The sequence below is a fragment of the Centruroides sculpturatus genome, unplaced genomic scaffold, assembly GCF_000671375.1.
Source record: "Centruroides sculpturatus isolate CEXI.00-Female unplaced genomic scaffold, Cexi_2.0 scaffold159, whole genome shotgun sequence".
Classification (NCBI taxonomy): Eukaryota; Metazoa; Arthropoda; class Arachnida; order Scorpiones; family Buthidae; genus Centruroides; species Centruroides sculpturatus.
In genome coordinates this window covers 282,447-300,329 of record NW_019384659.1, presented here as the reverse complement: position 1 = coordinate 300,329, position 17,883 = coordinate 282,447, and the positions used below count along the sequence as shown (strand labels likewise).

Here is a 17,883-nt window from a genome sequence, read left to right as displayed (position 1 = left end):
AAGGACACTGATTTGGACTACATTCGCATCCCTCTCTCACGTAGCAGCCTTAAAAATTATATTCGTAACAACGTTATGCAAAAGTGGAACCAGTAAAAGTAGTTAAGCAGTAAAACTGGTAGAATAACAAGACTTTATTTTCCTAGTGTTGAATGCAGGTTCTCATCACTACTTAGAGATTTAACGTTTGCTACTGCTCAACTACTTACTGAGCATGGTAATTTTAGAAGCTACCAAGCGATGTATAACCGGGCAGAAACTGCTCCTTGCTTTTGTGTACAGAAAACCTAGACACCGTCGACTATATGATCTATCATTGTCCAATTTACGATCAACATACACTTATTCTGAGATTAGAAATTTTTACGCTTGGTTTCGGGTGGCCACGTCCACTCGATAAGCTTGTTCAGAAACCACTATTTCATGCTTTTTACAATGATGTTAAAAAATATGAAAGAAAAGACTATTTATAATTTCTGGTTTTACATTTTAGTTTTCACTGAAAGCCGAATACTAATTTTATGCTTACTTTGTATTATGCATTTTGGTTTATGTATTCTTAGTGTTATACAACCCAAAGGAATGGTGCACTTATTCTAATAAAAAACAAGAGAGAGAAACCACCACACGGCCTTTCTCCCATGACAGAAAATGTGTAGAGCGTAAATCTGCTAGCGTTATTACTCTATCACGTCACACGAGACAACCAGCGTTCTTAATAGAAACCGCCAAATTGAAGCCAAATTCAAAACGCCACCACTCAACGAGATCAAAAAATAAAAATAAGAATATTACGTAAGACGAGATCTATTACCCCCTACCCCTGAGTAAGAAATAGTAAGAAATCCTTTACCCCCACCCACCCCAAAACACCTTACGTAATTTATGGACGGCCCCTAATCTGTGACTAAGGTTTTCTTTCTCCGAAGTTGGCAACACTTTCGTCTTTATTTTCGTTTTCGATTTGCTTCCGTGTGGTTTCTACGACGACAGAAAATGAGCTCGGATAAGAGACGTAGAGCGAGAACTCAAGGGAGGTTTAGCGATCCTCGGTGTGATAATTCGAGAAATAAAGAAAAGAGTAAACGACCTTCTGATCATTTCGACCCACGATTACTTAATATTGAAGCTCAAAGCAGTTATGAAAATGTGCAGTCGACAAACAGCTGCACTTTTGTAAACAATGTACAAGAAGTTAGATGCAAAAATTCATCAGAACAAGTTTATCAACCTAAACAGCTAGGTCTATTGGATTTCCAAACAAGAAACTGGACAACTGATAAAAAATCTTTAAGTGCTAATTCTTGTTTGGACCATGGAAAAATGTGCCAAGAAAATCTTGAGAAGAGGGACAAAAGTTTAGAATATGGAAATGATCCGAGTTATAATACGAAGGAAGAAACTCTGATAGATAATTCAGAAGAAGCGATGGAAAGTGCAGCGTTTACAAAAAATTTATTTACATATGAACCAACAAAATTAGAAGAAACAGTTAAAGAAAAGAAAACTAAAAGGATTAGGTAATTTTAACATGATTTAAAAAAAAAATCATTAATTTTGATTTTAAAATTTATTTTGGAATTTATTGTTATAAACAAATTTTATGTACCATCATTGCTTTCTTAATGAATCAAAACCTAAAATAACTGAACTATTAAATTTTATTAATACAGTAATTGATTTAATATGGGGTGCTCTTAAAGTTGATGTGCAGTTTTTTACTTCTATAATTAAAGATGTATAAATGTTAAAACTGTGCAATAAGAGGCTAACTTTAAACTTTTTTTACATAATTTATTTTATTTTATTTTCATACTCTCCTTAATAATTTCAAATGCTGACATCAAAGAGAAAGTAAACAATATGCGTTGTATAGCAGAATTAAAGTTGATAGACATATCTAGATGATGAGTGGCTAAGTTACCCTGTGACGGAATCTGTACGTTTAAAACAAACTTGGCTTGACTGCTTAGCTGCTTGCCACCTAGATGTGATCAATAACAATGCTGTTCAATGCAATTTCTTATGAAGAGCATATAATGAATAGTATTCTTTCTTCTTACTAGCTATTATTGACTTTAATTTTGCATAACAAAGATAGAGTTTACCTTCTTTTCAACTATACAATGAAATTATAAACTTAATGAATTCTAGATGTAAATAAATGAATATTCATAATCTAAATTGATTATTTTTTTAGTGACCCTGGATGGCATACATTAAGTATTGAACCTTCTGGAAGATCAGAGTATGAAAATGTTTAAATAACTAATATTTATTTTTAAATCATTTGATAATTTTGATATTTTTTCTTTATAATTAGAGTTTATTTTAAGCAGGATTTTATTAATGAGGTTTATCAGAAAGCCTATTTTGATCATCTGAACAAATATATCAAATGGGAACTTAAAGAAGTTAATTCATATGGAACAAAATATCCTCAACCAAGAATGGTGGCTTGGTTTGGCCCTTTCCCTTATGGTTATTCTGGAGTGTTATTAAAAGCAAATAATAAGGTTGGTTATCATATTTTGAAATTATGTTGTTTATGATATAAAATATTATTAAAATTTCTATTTATAACTAATAATTTAGTTAATGAAGTTTATCAATACTGATATCATTTATTAGATTCCATTTGTGTAGCATGGTTTAAAATTAATTATATTGTTTCTTTTAGTCTCTTGCTAACATGTTGGCAAATCATAATGAATTTGTTAATTCACATTATGATTACTGGCAGTTTGAAATTTCACTGTAATTATGTAGCTGTAAGTTTGCTTATTAAAAAAAAAGCCAATAGTGGGTATAGTTTGGTAGGTAGTTTTTGATAATGCTTTTGGTAGTTTTATATGGTTTCAATAAATTTATTTTAAAAAGATTTCAACTTTCTCTTTATAATAATAATATTAAAAACAACTTTGTTAGTTGTTATTTTGGTAAATAAAATTAATTTCTGAGAATTGTTCTTAATATTTGATTTGTATTAATTATAAATAATCATGTATATATAATTGAAATATATTAAAAAGAGAAGATATAATTATTTTGCATTGAGTTTCAGGAATGGTCTCTGATATAATGAAACAAGATATTTTTTTTAGACCTTATTAATTTGTCTATGATTAATCATATTATTGTTTAAATAATATTCAATATTAAATTTTTAAAATATTGATAAGTTCTTTTTTTTTTTGAAAATAGGTAACTTGAGATAAATTTGTCAATAAAACTTTGCAAATTTGTTCAGTATTTATTGTACAGTAAAGTAAGTTATAAAGTGCTATCTTCTGTGCAATGAAAGTTGGAAACCTCAATTTCCATGTTAGGCACTTCTGAATCAACACTAAATTTGATGCTCATGTTTCCACATGTAATCATCCTCCATGCCATTTAAAGCATTGGAAATTAATATTTCTTGATAGAGTGCTGTATGATTTTTTTCTGGGAATCTCATCCAAGTACTTATGACATTATTGTGATAAACTAACAATATTAAGCTAAGTTGATCTCTTAAATATTTGCTATTATGATTATTAGTCTAATAAAATTATTAAAATGATGTAATGGAATTAGAGACAGAGAAATAAGATCCATTGCACTAGAGGAGCTAATTATGACATATTACATCAAAGATGTACCTACAGTACCTATTTTCAGAGATGCTAAAACTGAAAAAACTGTCTTACATTTGATTACTCAAACGAAGACACACTATAAATAATATAATACTAAAATTACAAAAATCTTAAAATAAATGTTTTTTACAATTTTTAGATTTTTGTAATTTTACTATTATTTAAATTATTGTCAGCTTCAATATAAGCCAACTACAGGAAGGATAAAAGCTCTAACTCTGGCAGTAGACTTCAAGTAAAGGTTTGTTGTGAAGTGTGCACTTTGGTGTTTGTGGAACTTTTTATCAATTGTGAACATTTTTATTGTTCTTTAAAATATTTGTTTTATAGTAATATAAAAAATTTGAAATATCTTTTTGTGTCATAGTCAATGAACAGTCTATTCATAAATCAAGCATCAAGAAAAGAAACATGAACAGAATAAAATAGAGTAGTTTGAATTATTGATAAAGAATAACCTGAAATAAATTCTTCAGAACTCCTCTAGATTTAGAATTAGTGAAATGGGAGGGGGATCCAGTTGTGGTGAGTGTTGGTGACTTTTTTTGTTAGAGCTGAGACTAACAATGCACAATGGATTATGCCTGGATTAAAAGCCATTATTTAGTTTTTAATAGTTGCTTAACAACCATATTAACAATTAATTTAATATTATTGCTGTTAATTATGGCTGGAATCGAAACGAATCCTGGCCTGCTTCAACGTTCTCCGCTAAAATCAAGTCAAGCAAATATGCAAAGAAGAGGTCGTGGAAGACCCGGAAAAGAATTTGTTCAGACTTCGGAGACACAAACCAGTTAGTGGATTTAATTGGTGAAGAATATACTTCAGAGGATGAGATGAGTATAAATGCCAATAGTATGAGAAATTTAAAATTAAGGACTATTTTGAAACATCGGAACAGAATGAGCAGTTAAGAGAAAATGAACCGGAATACTCACTTAAATCAATTTATGAACTAATTCAGGAGACGTTTGAGTTTTTAAACTAGGAAATGCAGATAATCAAATATGATATTAGATGACTTCAGGAAGACAACACGAAAATTAAAGAAGAAATGAAAATCATTGGTCAAAAAATTCAACAATGTGAGGAAAAAGTAAAACCTTGTGTAAATTTAAAAGCTATGTTAGAGTTTGAGCTGGATAGAATATTAAATGATAAAACTAAAAGAAATCTAATTATTCTAAATTTTCCATTTAAAACAGTTGATAACCTGCAAGAAATAAAACAATTTATAAAAGTAAATTTAGGCTTAAGAGAGATAAAAATAGAAGGTTTAATCAACTTGGGAAAAAATAATTTAGAGAATCAAATGATAAAAATAATGACAACTTCGGTTAAAGAAAGGAATCTAATCCTTAAGAAATTTTGGATAAACCGTACTAAAATGGAGAATGAGGAAGAGAATATAGTCATAAAAACAGATTTATGCCTTAGATCTAGAATTAGGAGGAAACGACTACTTAATAAAATTAAGATAGCAAATGGCAGAAAATACCAGAGTACGAATAAGAGACATTTACTATGTAAAAGATAATCACATATATACACTTGATATGGATACTAATGAATTTATACTAGTAAACCATTTTTTAGGACAAAGAACCCAAAAAACCCTGACAAAAAAATAAAAGCGATAAATATACTAAATGATAATCAGGAACATAATCATATAGAAACAGATGAAGAAAATGTGAATGGAAATAAACTGACTTTGAAAAAAAATAATATAAAAAAGATTAAATTAAGATCAAAGAAAATACATAATTATGTATTATTCAGTTTTTGGAACTGCCAAGGAATCAAAGGTAAAATTCAGACAATATCGATGAAAAAATTTATAGATTCAAATGAAATTATAGGAATAACTGAAACATGGTTAACAACTTTGAATTTGTCAGATAAAACTTATTTAGAACAAGAAAATACAGTGGTACCTCAGGATACGAAATTAATTCGTTCCGAAACTGAGATCGTATCATGAAAATATCGTAAGGTGGATCATCTTTTCCCATACGATTACATGTAAAACCAAATAATTCGTTCCAACGCGAAAAACATACTCAAATTAAAGCCAAGTAATACATTTAAAAAAATAACTGTAGTAAGAAAAACAAATGAAAAATGCGAACTAATGTAACGTCGTATGGTGAGTTTTTGTTCGTATCGTGGAGCAAAAATATGTTCAAATTTCATGTCGTATCCTGAAAATTTCGTATGCTGGGGCGTTCGTAACCTGAGGTACCACTGTAATATATTAATGAGTAATGCATATTGCACAAGTAAATTTGGCCATTCTTCGGGAGGCATGTTACTTTTAATCAAGAAAAGTCTAGGTGATATTTTATATCAAACTATAAACAAGAACTTTATACTAGCTATAATAGAATTAAAAGACAAACTAAAAAATGCTTGGAACAATCATTATTTAGGAATAATTGTAACATATCTACAGCCAACGGTGGAAAATAAACCAATATTAAATGAAATTCAATATTATCTAAATAAGTGGGATTTTCTTACTCACCTGTATATGACCGGAGAAGATTTTAACTCACATATAGGAGAGATGTCGGACATGAAGATTTTTCAAAGTTATGAAAATATGAATAATAAAAGGCAATCTAAAGATAAAATATTAAATAGTGAAAGTAAAGTTCTATTAGAGTTTATTCATGAAAATCAATTGCTAGTCCTAAATGGAAGAATAGAAGATGTTCCTGCAGAATATACTTATATATTGCATACAGGAAAATCAATTGTAGACTATGTTATATGCTCTGAGACCTTAATTGAATACTGTCAATCCTTGACAGTACTGGATGAGGACTCATCCAATCATTTTCAAGTTCAACTTAAGTTAATAATGGATGGGGAAAAGATAAGGAAGAATAATACAGATAATCAGTCAGTAATATTTAATAGTAAATTTACCTCAAACTACAACAAACAGAAATGGTTAAGGGAGGCGGAGGTTATGACAGCGAATTTGATATCGTTAGAAAATGAGAAAGAACCAATAGTTAATTATCAAAGAATGATATCAAAACTAGAAGAATGCAAATTTAAGAGATGTAACTCCGCCAATAAGCATAGATATAAAAATGAGTGGTTTGATAACTCATGTTATTAAAAATCTTCTAATCTGAATACTGGTATTCTGATAAAATCGATTTTATCATGTTATTATTATAAAATTAAAAAACAAAATAACTTAAAAGCTTTCAGAAAGAGCAATACAACAGAAGCACTGATGAACGACGTTAAAACTGAGAGAATTTATTTGAACTTAATTAAGGCCAAAAAGAAATTATATTTGCTAAATATAAATAGGAAATTAATAGTATCTAAAGATACAAGAGTATTTTGAAAAATATTAAATGGTTTTTGAATGAAAAAGTCCGAATGTTTTAATAAAAATAGAATAAACTATAATAAGTGAGTAGAATATTTTAGAGATTTTCTGATGAGTATTTATACAATCAAAGAAACATTAATATGGAGGTGATAACATCTCACCAAATTAGTCAAGAAGAAATCATAAGTATAAATGAAGTCCAGAAACAGATTATTGAGTCTAAAAATAAAATCAGCTCCTGGCTCTGATGGAATTCCATTTTCAATCATTAAACTATTGCCTTAAAAACTAATTCAATATTTGACCATATTTTTTAATAAAATATATTTCTCCAGTATAATACCTACAAATTGGAATGAGGTAATATTTACTATGATTTTTAAACATGGTAGTAGAAATGAACCAGCAAACTATAAGCCAATTGCACTACTGTCAAGTTTTAGGAAAATATTTACAGCTACACTTGTGGAGAAATTTAAAAATTGGATAGAGACAAATAAATATAACAATCCTACTCAATATGCCTTTATAGAAAATGGCGGAACACAAATGGCTCTTTTCATTTTGTTAGCAACAATTCAGTTACAATTACTAAAGAAGAGACAGAAGGTATTTGCAATGTTTTTGGACTTAAAAAAAGCTTTCGACACAATTAGCATTAAGTTGCTACAAAAGAAATTGAATAAATATAATGGAAGTAGCTACTTTATAAAAATGATTGACCAATTATATGGAAAATATGATGTAATTATTAAACAAAATAATACATACTGGAGATCTTTTCATACAAATAGAGGTTTATTACAGGGTGATCCCTTATCACCTTATTTGTTTAATTTTTACTTATTTGACTTAAATAACTGTTTTTTAAGAGAAAAGGATGGAATATATATTTATAATATGAGTATACACTCATTGTCATATGCAGACGACATAGTTATACTGGCGCCTACTGCAATAGCTTTACATAGGAAAATACAACAAATAGTGGAATATTTAGATAACTTGAAAGTTAAAATAAATCCAAGTAAATCAGAAATTATAATTTTTAGAAACAGCATGAATCCTCCAAAAAGAAATATGTCTTTTTATATCAAGAAAGAAAAAATAAGAATTGTTAACGAAAGTAAATTTCTAGGGATAACATTCACATCAAATTTATCTTTCAACAAACAGTATAAGAATACAGTAGCCAAGGCCAGAAATCTAATAAATAATTTGATGGGATTATTTTGTAAACTAAAAGTAAGAAATGTTAAAAGTCATTTTCAATTATTTAACTCAATAGTGATAAACACTCTGTCCTATGCTGCTCCAATCTGGAGTCTAAACAATTTTAATGATATGGAAAAAATTCAAAATATTTTTATTAGAAGAATATTTTAACTTTAATTTAATATTCCTGGTAGTGCGTTGCATCTAGAATTAATGAGGTATAAACTTAATACAATACTGATTAAACGTTACATAAATTTCTACAAAAAATGATTAATGCAAAAGATTTGATGACAAAACTTGTAAATTTATTATATAAAAAATCAAGAATTAAAGATATTAAGTGCAATTGGATAACGCAAATATCGAAAATCTTTAATATATATGGGTTCTCAATAGAATTAGTATTTGAATATCTCCAAAATAATGATCAATGAATCAGTCAACTAATATATAGAGTAACAGAATACTCAATAATACAAGATACAGAAGATATTCAAAAAAGGAAAAATAATTGTTATTCTGAGATCTTAAACTTCCCATCAATTAATAATTATATGAAAACTAATATTGCATTTAACGTAAAAAATTTTTTTATACAGTTTAGACTTAACCAAAAAGGATTGATGATTAACAATAAGTACGTAGAATATGAACAATTCAACTGTCCAATATGTAAGAAAAAACTATTGAAATTACATTTATTATATGTAAGCATGGAGAATAAAGAACAAGAACTAAAAACTAATAAAGAACAAAATAATTGTAAGGAAGAAAAAGAAATATATAGAAAGTTGGATAAAGCCAGTATTAGCAAAATATATAGCTACTATAATAATGTTAGAAAAAGTTTTGAAAATATGATTATTAAATAATAGAAATGAAGAGAATAGAAATTGTAAAGCTAATACCCCCTGTAACAGGCTATAGCCTTATATGCTAATAAAATTTTGATTGATTGATTGAATTAGTGAAGTGTTTCTTAAAAACTACTTCAGTATATACTGTATATAGACATATGAAATGCATTGAATGTATAGGAGTTGTGTGTCAAGATGAAAATAAATCATCATTTAATGAGAAATTCAGCTTGTGATGTTTGACACTTATTAAGACCCAACTGTATAAATTTTTAAACTTCTTAACTTTAACTTAATGAATATTAACTACACTTAAAATTATTACTATTTAAATATTGATTTATAAAGGTTGTTACTGAAAAAAATATTTGATTAAAGAATTTGTGTAGAATGTTGAAAATAATTGCAAAATTGAATAAATATCTTTTTTAATCATAATGTAAAGTGTAATTTATTTTATTTATGGTTTGAAAAATTACATAGGCTTGAATATTTTGCAACATAGAATAATTTGAGTGTCCAATTTATTGTAATAATTAAATTTGAAAGACTATTATTTCTTTTTTCTATTTCAAAATTAGTTATTTAAAATCAGTTCATTATTTCATAGAATAAAATGATTAATTGTTTTTTCAAATAATAAATATATTAGAAGAATTTCATAGATACATTAGAATACAGAATTTCTTCTTTAGCAGATTTTATTCAAAATTATTTTGATCATTTTTATAGTTAAAAAAACTTAATAAAACTAATTTGAAACTTATACATAATTAATTGATACTAATTTTAACATAAAGACAATGTTAATTTTTGTAGAGCAATATTAATAAAAGTAAGTATTGTTTTAGTTTCCAGAAATTGTATTAGAAATTAAGAACAAAATAGAGGATTTGTTGAAGTTGCAAAGAAGAACTGTCACATTTAATTCTGTTCTTCTGAACAAATATCGTGATGGAAAAGATGGAGTGGCATGGCACAGTGACAATGAACTTTCTATGGGAGTTGATCCATTAATTGCCTCTGTATCTCTTGGTGAAACAAGGAAATTTGAAATGAAAAAAAAGCAGGTAATTTTTACATTATAAATTTTTGTATGGATTGTACAGAAATTTGACATCATTGTTGTAAGAAGCCAACCCAGTGGAGATTGGGGACACAAAGTCCCAATTCATGGACACCTGGATAAGATTCTGACTTTTAGGGGCAATAAGTTAACTGTGCATCAGAGATGGTCTAGGGTCCTTTCATATGTGGGCGGTGGCTGCAGAAACAAAGATGACAAATGTCTAACAAAAACAGTTTATTTTAACATAAGAGTAACTTACACTATGAACAAAATAGTTTGCTTTAAAACAATCGGCTGTTCGGACATCCTGGGCATTGGTGTTGTTCCTTTGATCGGTCTGACACGGTCTGAGTCCGTAGTGGCACAGGTTACAGGTTAGGCACTATAGATGGAAAACTGCTCTTGGCACATTACAGAAAGTGAGTCTGTTCTTGAAAATTGGGGATTATATCAATCTCTGTTATTTCTTTCGTCCATTCTGATTGGTCATTCTCCCTCAATCACACTTCCCGAGAGGCTGGTCCCTCATTACTAAATGTAATGGGACTCCCACCTGGAGTGTGAGAAAGGTCAAAATCAAAGGTGAATTTGATCTCTTATTGATCATAGGACAACATTCTTTCTGTGATTTATGGTTTCTGCAATGCAGTTTGATATAAACAAAGGGTGTCGGGCTACAAACAATTTTTTCTCTAAATTGACTTTTTTCTTTTTTTGTGATTCTCATGATGTTCGGACTTGTCTGGGACCTCACAATGTCCATTTGTTGAGCATTAATAAAAATTGCATACTCATTTCATTATGTTATTATAAATTAATGATGTTACTTTTGCATTTATTCCTATAATTTTTTCAAGCTTTTTTCAAAATTATGATGAAATTTTGAATAAGCAGTTATTTATTGTGACATTGTCACAATACTGGGCTGAAATTTTTAATTATCTTTTAATTTAAAAAAGTCATCTGACATCCCTTATAGACTGAAGTTTGTATACAGTTAATTGGGGTCTCTGACTTCTCCATATCTATCTGTTCTGAATTCTGGTATCTTGTTCCTGTACATCATACTTCTTCTGATAACAATCAGGTCATGCTGGTCATCTATCTAACTCTGTTTTCTAGAAAATTTTGAATTGAAGTCATATGGTTTCTTGTCCAGATTAGAAGTTTGTGTATAGTTAATTGGGGCTTCCATCTCCTAAGTTTTGTATCTGATCTCAATTTTTATGTATCTAACTCTGTTCTTCAGATTAATGAAGGATGGACAGATGGACAACAGTGGGAATGTATAGGTCTGCAATTTTCAAATTGCAGCCTAATAACATAAAATAATCAGCATGAAAAGTAAATTACATAGCAGAGTACAGTTCTTTCAGCTTTCAAGTGAAACCAACATCAGTAAGAAATTATGGAGTTTTTTAGTAACTCTACAACATAAGAATATTAGAAAAAAAGTTTGAAGTATGATGAACATTTAAACATATATTGATAAGTATTTTAGATGATTTATACAAAGTTAACTGCTTTAATATATTCATTTTCATTCATAACTCCAAGGTTCGTTCATATTCACTTAAGTGAATATTATGACCATTGATTAGATCAAATTAGTATGTATTTATATACTTATGTATTAAAAAGATTAAAAGTGTTAGCAAGTACAGTTTGTTTTAGCAAAAATTTTGATTTGATTTGTTGATTTGAATTACCAGTTAATCATTCATATTATATTGCATTTGCATAAACTTTATTAGGCCTTGTGTATTATTTTAAAAAGAATATGTATAATTAATCATAATAGAGAAGTTTCATATTTTCAATAAATAAATATATTTTAATTTAAAAAATGTTTTCAGTTTTTAATGTGAAATTTTGTAAAAGTATTTTTGTTAATATACACCAACATTATGTATATTTTCAAAAAAGTATAGGTGGGAAGAAGAAGTTAAGCTAACTCATGTTCAAAATGCTAGGGATTTTGTCAATCAAAATTTTAAAATTTTCAAATGTTTATGGTACAGTACATTCAAATCTATAAATTTATCTCAAAATTCTTTAATTCAAATGAAAATAAGAATTAATATTAATATGTAAATGATATGTGTAACTATGATGAATGATATTTTTTTTACTAAATTTTTTTTAAAACCAAATGATCTACTGGATTGTTATCTAACAATTTTAAGTCTAATTAATGATCTGAAACAAAGTGATTTGACTAGAGATAGGCAGTTAAATTGCCGTCTTATAATGAATTTAATAGTTTATTATAAGACGGCAATAATATAATAAATAAATAAAATAAATAATAAAAAATTTAATTTATTTACAGTATTTATAATTGTTCTAAGAAATAAAGTTATGGATGTGTATCATATATATCTAAATCTTTTTTAATTATATACGTTAGAGTTAGTACATTATTTTTAAAATTTTTATTAATTATATGTGTTTTAATATATTTATTCAGTTAAGGTCTGAAGAATCTAACAAAGATTTTGCAGATTATGTAATATATTTAGAATCTGGAAGTTTGCTTTTAATGGATGGTGTTATGCAGCAGGATTGGCTGGTAATTTCTCAATTCAATTTTAATGTGTGTATATTATGAAATATGTAATAACTAAATCTTATTTTATTTTAGCATAGAGTACCAAAAGAATATCATGATAAAAGTACAAGAATAAACTTGACCTTTCGAACAGTATATCCTATTGATCAGAAAAAGATTTTTCAAAAGTTTTCAAGGGAGTATGAGTGATTTGTTTGTCTGACAATTATTAAAAACAGTAAATTACAACTATACATATAATGAACTTGGAATAAGCAATACATTACGTAGTTAGACTTTTTTAAATTTAAAATATGCAACAAAATATTGAATTTTATTTGTTTTATACATGCAATGTAGCGTAATAACAATCACTTGGCATGATTCATTTCTTTATTTCAATATTCATTGATACATGTTTACACACACGTTTCGGGCGACATTTGCCCATCTTCATTCAACTAAAAATATAAAACCATTTTTAAATACACAACAACCTATACATAAATTCAAAAAATACAGATTATACAAGTGCATATAACATACCTTAAAAATACAAATGCCATCCTTAGATGTATATTACTACAAGCATGAACCATACAATATACATTGGATTATCTAGTATTTTAATTAATTTAAAAAAATTTTTTACTATAAAACTACAGTTTAAAAACAAATTGACAAATTTTGCACAGGACATACCTCAAATGCTAGGCCAAAGACTTAACTTTAATTGGTACACACAAGACTTTGACTTTCACGGCCAGGTTTTTTAATTTGAAGATCCTTTAAACTTCCATAAAGTCTTGTAAAAAATGAATATAGTTAATGTACCTAGTACATAAATATTATGCTATATACTTAACTTATCTTTGCATACACATTCTCAGAAGACCCTTGGAGATGCAAAGGGAAACCTGGAATAGACGTAGCACAGTTCTATCTTTTTTAATTTCGGTACCAATTCATACATAATCCACAGGATTGAACCTCTCTTTGACTAATCATTTTAGTAACAGTTCTTATTATGCTACATTGCGCTTATAAAAGAAATAAAAAATACGACACGGTTTCAAAATATGGAAGAAAAATTGAATTTTATATTACAATTTTAAACTGTCTCTGAAATCAATAAGATAGCAATCTAGTTCACATTTGTCAAATTACTATGCAAATAAAATTATTATAATTTTACAACCCCTGGTCAAAAGTAAGGAATAATGTCATTCAATTCAGCTTAAAGTTTAAAAAACAGACTTCAGCTTAAAGTTTAGATAAATAATTCTTTTTAATAAAATTTATTTGCAGTCTTGTGCAAGTAATAACAGAAAACAGAAGTAAGCAATTATATTAAAAATTTAAGAAACAGCATGTTGAACGCTTGAGTAATGTCAGCTAAAAATATGGAATATAGTAATTGCAGAGATATACAAGGTCTGTTTCAAAACTAAGTGTACTGATTTTTATATTTAATGACTGTGCAGCTTAACACATTGTTAATTGGTATTTCATATTGCTAGATATCTTCTTAGCAGCTTATCTAGTCCTGTTTCAAGATGATCGGTTAAGTCAAACATTCATAATCTCCGTTTGTGTAAGATAGTTCACATTGTTATGTTTGAAATGGAGAAAAATCTTGAACAACATTATGCTATCAAGTTTTGTGTGAAACTGAAGAAATTGCAACCAAGACATTTGCAGATTTAACCAAAGCTTATGAAGATGCCACTTTATCCAAAAACATGGTGTCAGATGGCACAAATATCTAGAGTAAAGACAATGCTTATCTTGTTTTTGATAGCCGTGGAATTGTGCACAAAGGATTTTTACCTTCAGGACAGACAATTAATCAAGTCTTCTACAAAGATGTCTTGGAACGACTTCGAAAAAGGGTCAAGCAAGTCTACAGGGACACTGCAAAAGATTGGGTGCTGCGCCATGATAATGCGTCTGCTCACACAGTGCTATCAATTTGAGAAGAAAAAATCTCACACTCCCACAACCTCCCTACAGCCCAGACCTAGTTCTGTGTGACTTCTACCTATTCCCTAAGATAAAGTCCAAGTTCAAAGGTCATCATTTCGGGACAATGGAAAACATCAAAAAAGTTGCAACCAACGAACTAAATACCCTTATGGAAAATGACTTCAAGTACTGCTACGACCAGTGGAAAAAACTTTGGAACTACTATGTGACATCACAAAAGTCATACTTTGAAGGAGATCATTTGTAGTTTGATCTAACTCTTGTATACTTTGAGATAAAAAATCAGTACACTTACTTTTGGGACAGACGTCGTAAGTATTGAATAAACTAAATTAATATTGCATGGGACTATTGTTGTCCTTTATTATGGCTTTAATACATCTTGGTATTGAAGCAACTAATTTTTCATTTCAGTCTGTAGGTATTTTTGTCCAGTTGGTTCAGATAGCACTCTTCAGATAATGAGGCTGGTTTCTTTTTCAAACCAGTTTCTTCAAACATTCCACAAATTATCTATTTGATTTAAAACTGGGCTGTTTGGTGGCTAATCTAAATGCAAAATGTTTTTATTTAGAAACCACTAGTCTACTGTTTCAGCTCGATATATGGTCATGTTGATAAATGAGTCACCAAAGTGTTCCTCTGCTGTTTTAGCACAGAATTCTCTAAAATTTTGAACTAAACCTGTGCATTCACTATAATCTTGATAAATTTCAAATGTCCAAGTCCTTCTGCTATTGTGGCACCCCAAACTAATTTTGTTTCAAAATTTCGGTTTTGAAACAAGGCATTCTGACAAACTTTTCATTGGGTTTTTTTTCTTCAAACTTTGCTGCTATTGTTATATCTGTATCCTGTGCAAATACAGTAGTACCTCAGGATACGAAATTAAATCATTCTGAAACTGAGATCATATCATGAAAATGTCGTAAGGTGAATCATTTTTTCCCCATACGATTACATGCAAAACTAAATAATTCGTTCCAACACGAAAAAAACACTCAAATTAAAGCTAAGTAGTACAGTAAAAAAATAAATAACTATAGTAAGGAAAACACTGAAAAATGCATTTTGTAGTTGTAAATGTATAAATAACCATAATAGAATAATAATTGATTTATTTGCACTTTACCTTTGAGGATAGATGACAGTGGAAGTGTAAACTGGTGGCGGAGGAGAGGGAGAAGGGAAATGATACTAAAACTCAACTTACATAACATAATGTAACAATAACTTAAGATAAAAATAATTTAACACTAATTTTTTTTTCTGTTTTATATATTTTTTAAAAATTTTTTATTCACTGTTTTTTGCTTTCTTTCCTTCTGTGACCGTAGGGTCGGTGTCTGTTCGACACCACATCAGGAGACCTGAATCTGACACCACCGAGTCTTGCGGGACTCGGAAATTACGACATTACGTCATGCGAGCAGTAGCGGGTGAGCAATTGGATTTGGAGTAGAGGTGAAGAGAGAGACGAGGAAGTAAATTAATCGGATTCCATGGTTGCTAACAATTAACAATTTTAATGAAACTAAAGGAAATACAGAGAGAGTCAATTTCGGTCATAGTTCCCCTATTTAAGAGAGGCCCGTCGAGAGAGAGAGTTTACAAACGAATCGCAGGTTGATAAATACCTTGTCGATGGACTGTTCTTTCCACTAGTTCTGAATCTTGTCCGTTCACTGGTGTGGAGGCACGGAGGAGTGTACAGGCTTAACCAGTCACGATTTTTTTTCACGATTTTAATCCTGGGGCATGGTATTAATCCTGAGTCACGATTTGAATTCTGGAGGACGACTTTGTTGAGCGGACTGTTGAAGACGACTCCCCCTTGAGGGTTTTTGGTTTTTTCTTTTTAATTCCTCTTGGGTTTTTCCATTAGGTCAGGTGGTTGTCGTTAAGGGTCTGGCGTCCAATATGGGCTCTCCATTGAAAGTTCCTGGTGACACATCCCTGACTAACTGGATCCGACTCAACAAGGAACAAACTCCGTGGGAAATAATTTTTATGGCTTTTAGCCTAACTCGATAAAACGCTCAAATTTAACCGATTAAAGTTTCCAATAATTAAAATTTAAAATAACACTTTATTGTGGGTTGTTCAGCCTTCACATCACTTCCACCAGCACTTTCACTGGATAGAGGTCGCTTGGTAAAATATCTATCTAAAGAGGTTTGGCTTTGCCTACTTTTTAAAATGTTTCTAAAATGACTTAGGTAAATGTCATTACTCCGAGCAGCAATAAGGCCAGTGTAAACCTTTTTGGGATGTTCGCTTTCAATAAAATCAGTCACTTTCTGATAATACCTCAAGATTTCCTTTATCAAGCGAGATCCTTCCATGATGAAGCAAACATGTGGACTGAGACCAATGAACAGAAGTGAATAAAAAATGGCGCAAACTAATGTAATGTCTTATGGTGAGTTTTTGTTCGTATTGTGGAGCAAAAATATGTTCAAATTTCATGTTGTATTCTGAAAGTTTCGTATGCTGGAGCATTCGTATCCTGAGGTACTACTGTATATGATTTGTTGGAGAACAACTTGTTTCTAATGCATCATATCCCAACTCTGGTAGGCTTTTGCCCAGTGTAGACATAGTTTTTGTTATTCAGTCAGATAAGGTTTCTGCTTTGCTTTTCTTTATATTTAATCATGTTCATTTAACTTTCTGTGATTTGTTTTTTTCAGATACATCCATATCAACTGCTTTTACATTCAGCACTTACCTCTCTGGATGATTTAAATTGTTCTCCTTTAATGATTTTGATCAGATTCATCTTGTGCAATAGTTATGCAGGGACTAGGGATTGTATACTGGTTTACCGATAAATTGACAAAAAACATTCGGTAAACATTCAGTAAATGAAAAATTCATACTAGAAATTTTTATGTAGAAAATATTGTGTTTATAGATATTTAAAAGGGCTAAAGGGATATTGAAAATAAAAAAAACAAATAAGTGTAAGCAACAATATACCTAATTATTAATTTTATGTGAGATATTTTTTGTTTAATTTTAATTTAAACTTTCTTGGGTTTGAGAGGCACTGTAAATTCTAGTTAGCATATGTGATTTGTGCTTTGCCGTTTTTTGAGATTTTTAAAGGTTTAAAATCTTTACAATCAACGTTTTTCTTAAAGAGTAAGTAAATATCTCTTTTTTTAATATTTAAAAATAATAATACGTAAATATTTCAC

At 29.2% G+C, this 17,883-nt stretch overlaps 1 protein-coding gene across 1 annotated transcript; it reads left to right on the top strand.

Moving 5' to 3' along the window:
• The first annotated feature begins 651 nt into the window (after positions 1–651).
• On the top strand, positions 652–15,664 carry LOC111626499 (alpha-ketoglutarate-dependent dioxygenase alkB homolog 3-like). The gene is made up of 6 exons (XM_023369890.1): positions 652–1,520; positions 2,201–2,248; positions 2,324–2,516; positions 9,926–10,144; positions 12,614–12,715; positions 12,788–15,664. The coding sequence occupies exons 1-6, from the start codon at positions 997–999 to the stop codon at positions 12,902–12,904; spliced, it is 1,203 nt and encodes a 400-aa protein (XP_023225658.1). The 5' UTR covers positions 652–996; the 3' UTR covers positions 12,905–15,664.
• The last annotated feature ends 2,219 nt before the right edge of the window (positions 15,665–17,883 follow it).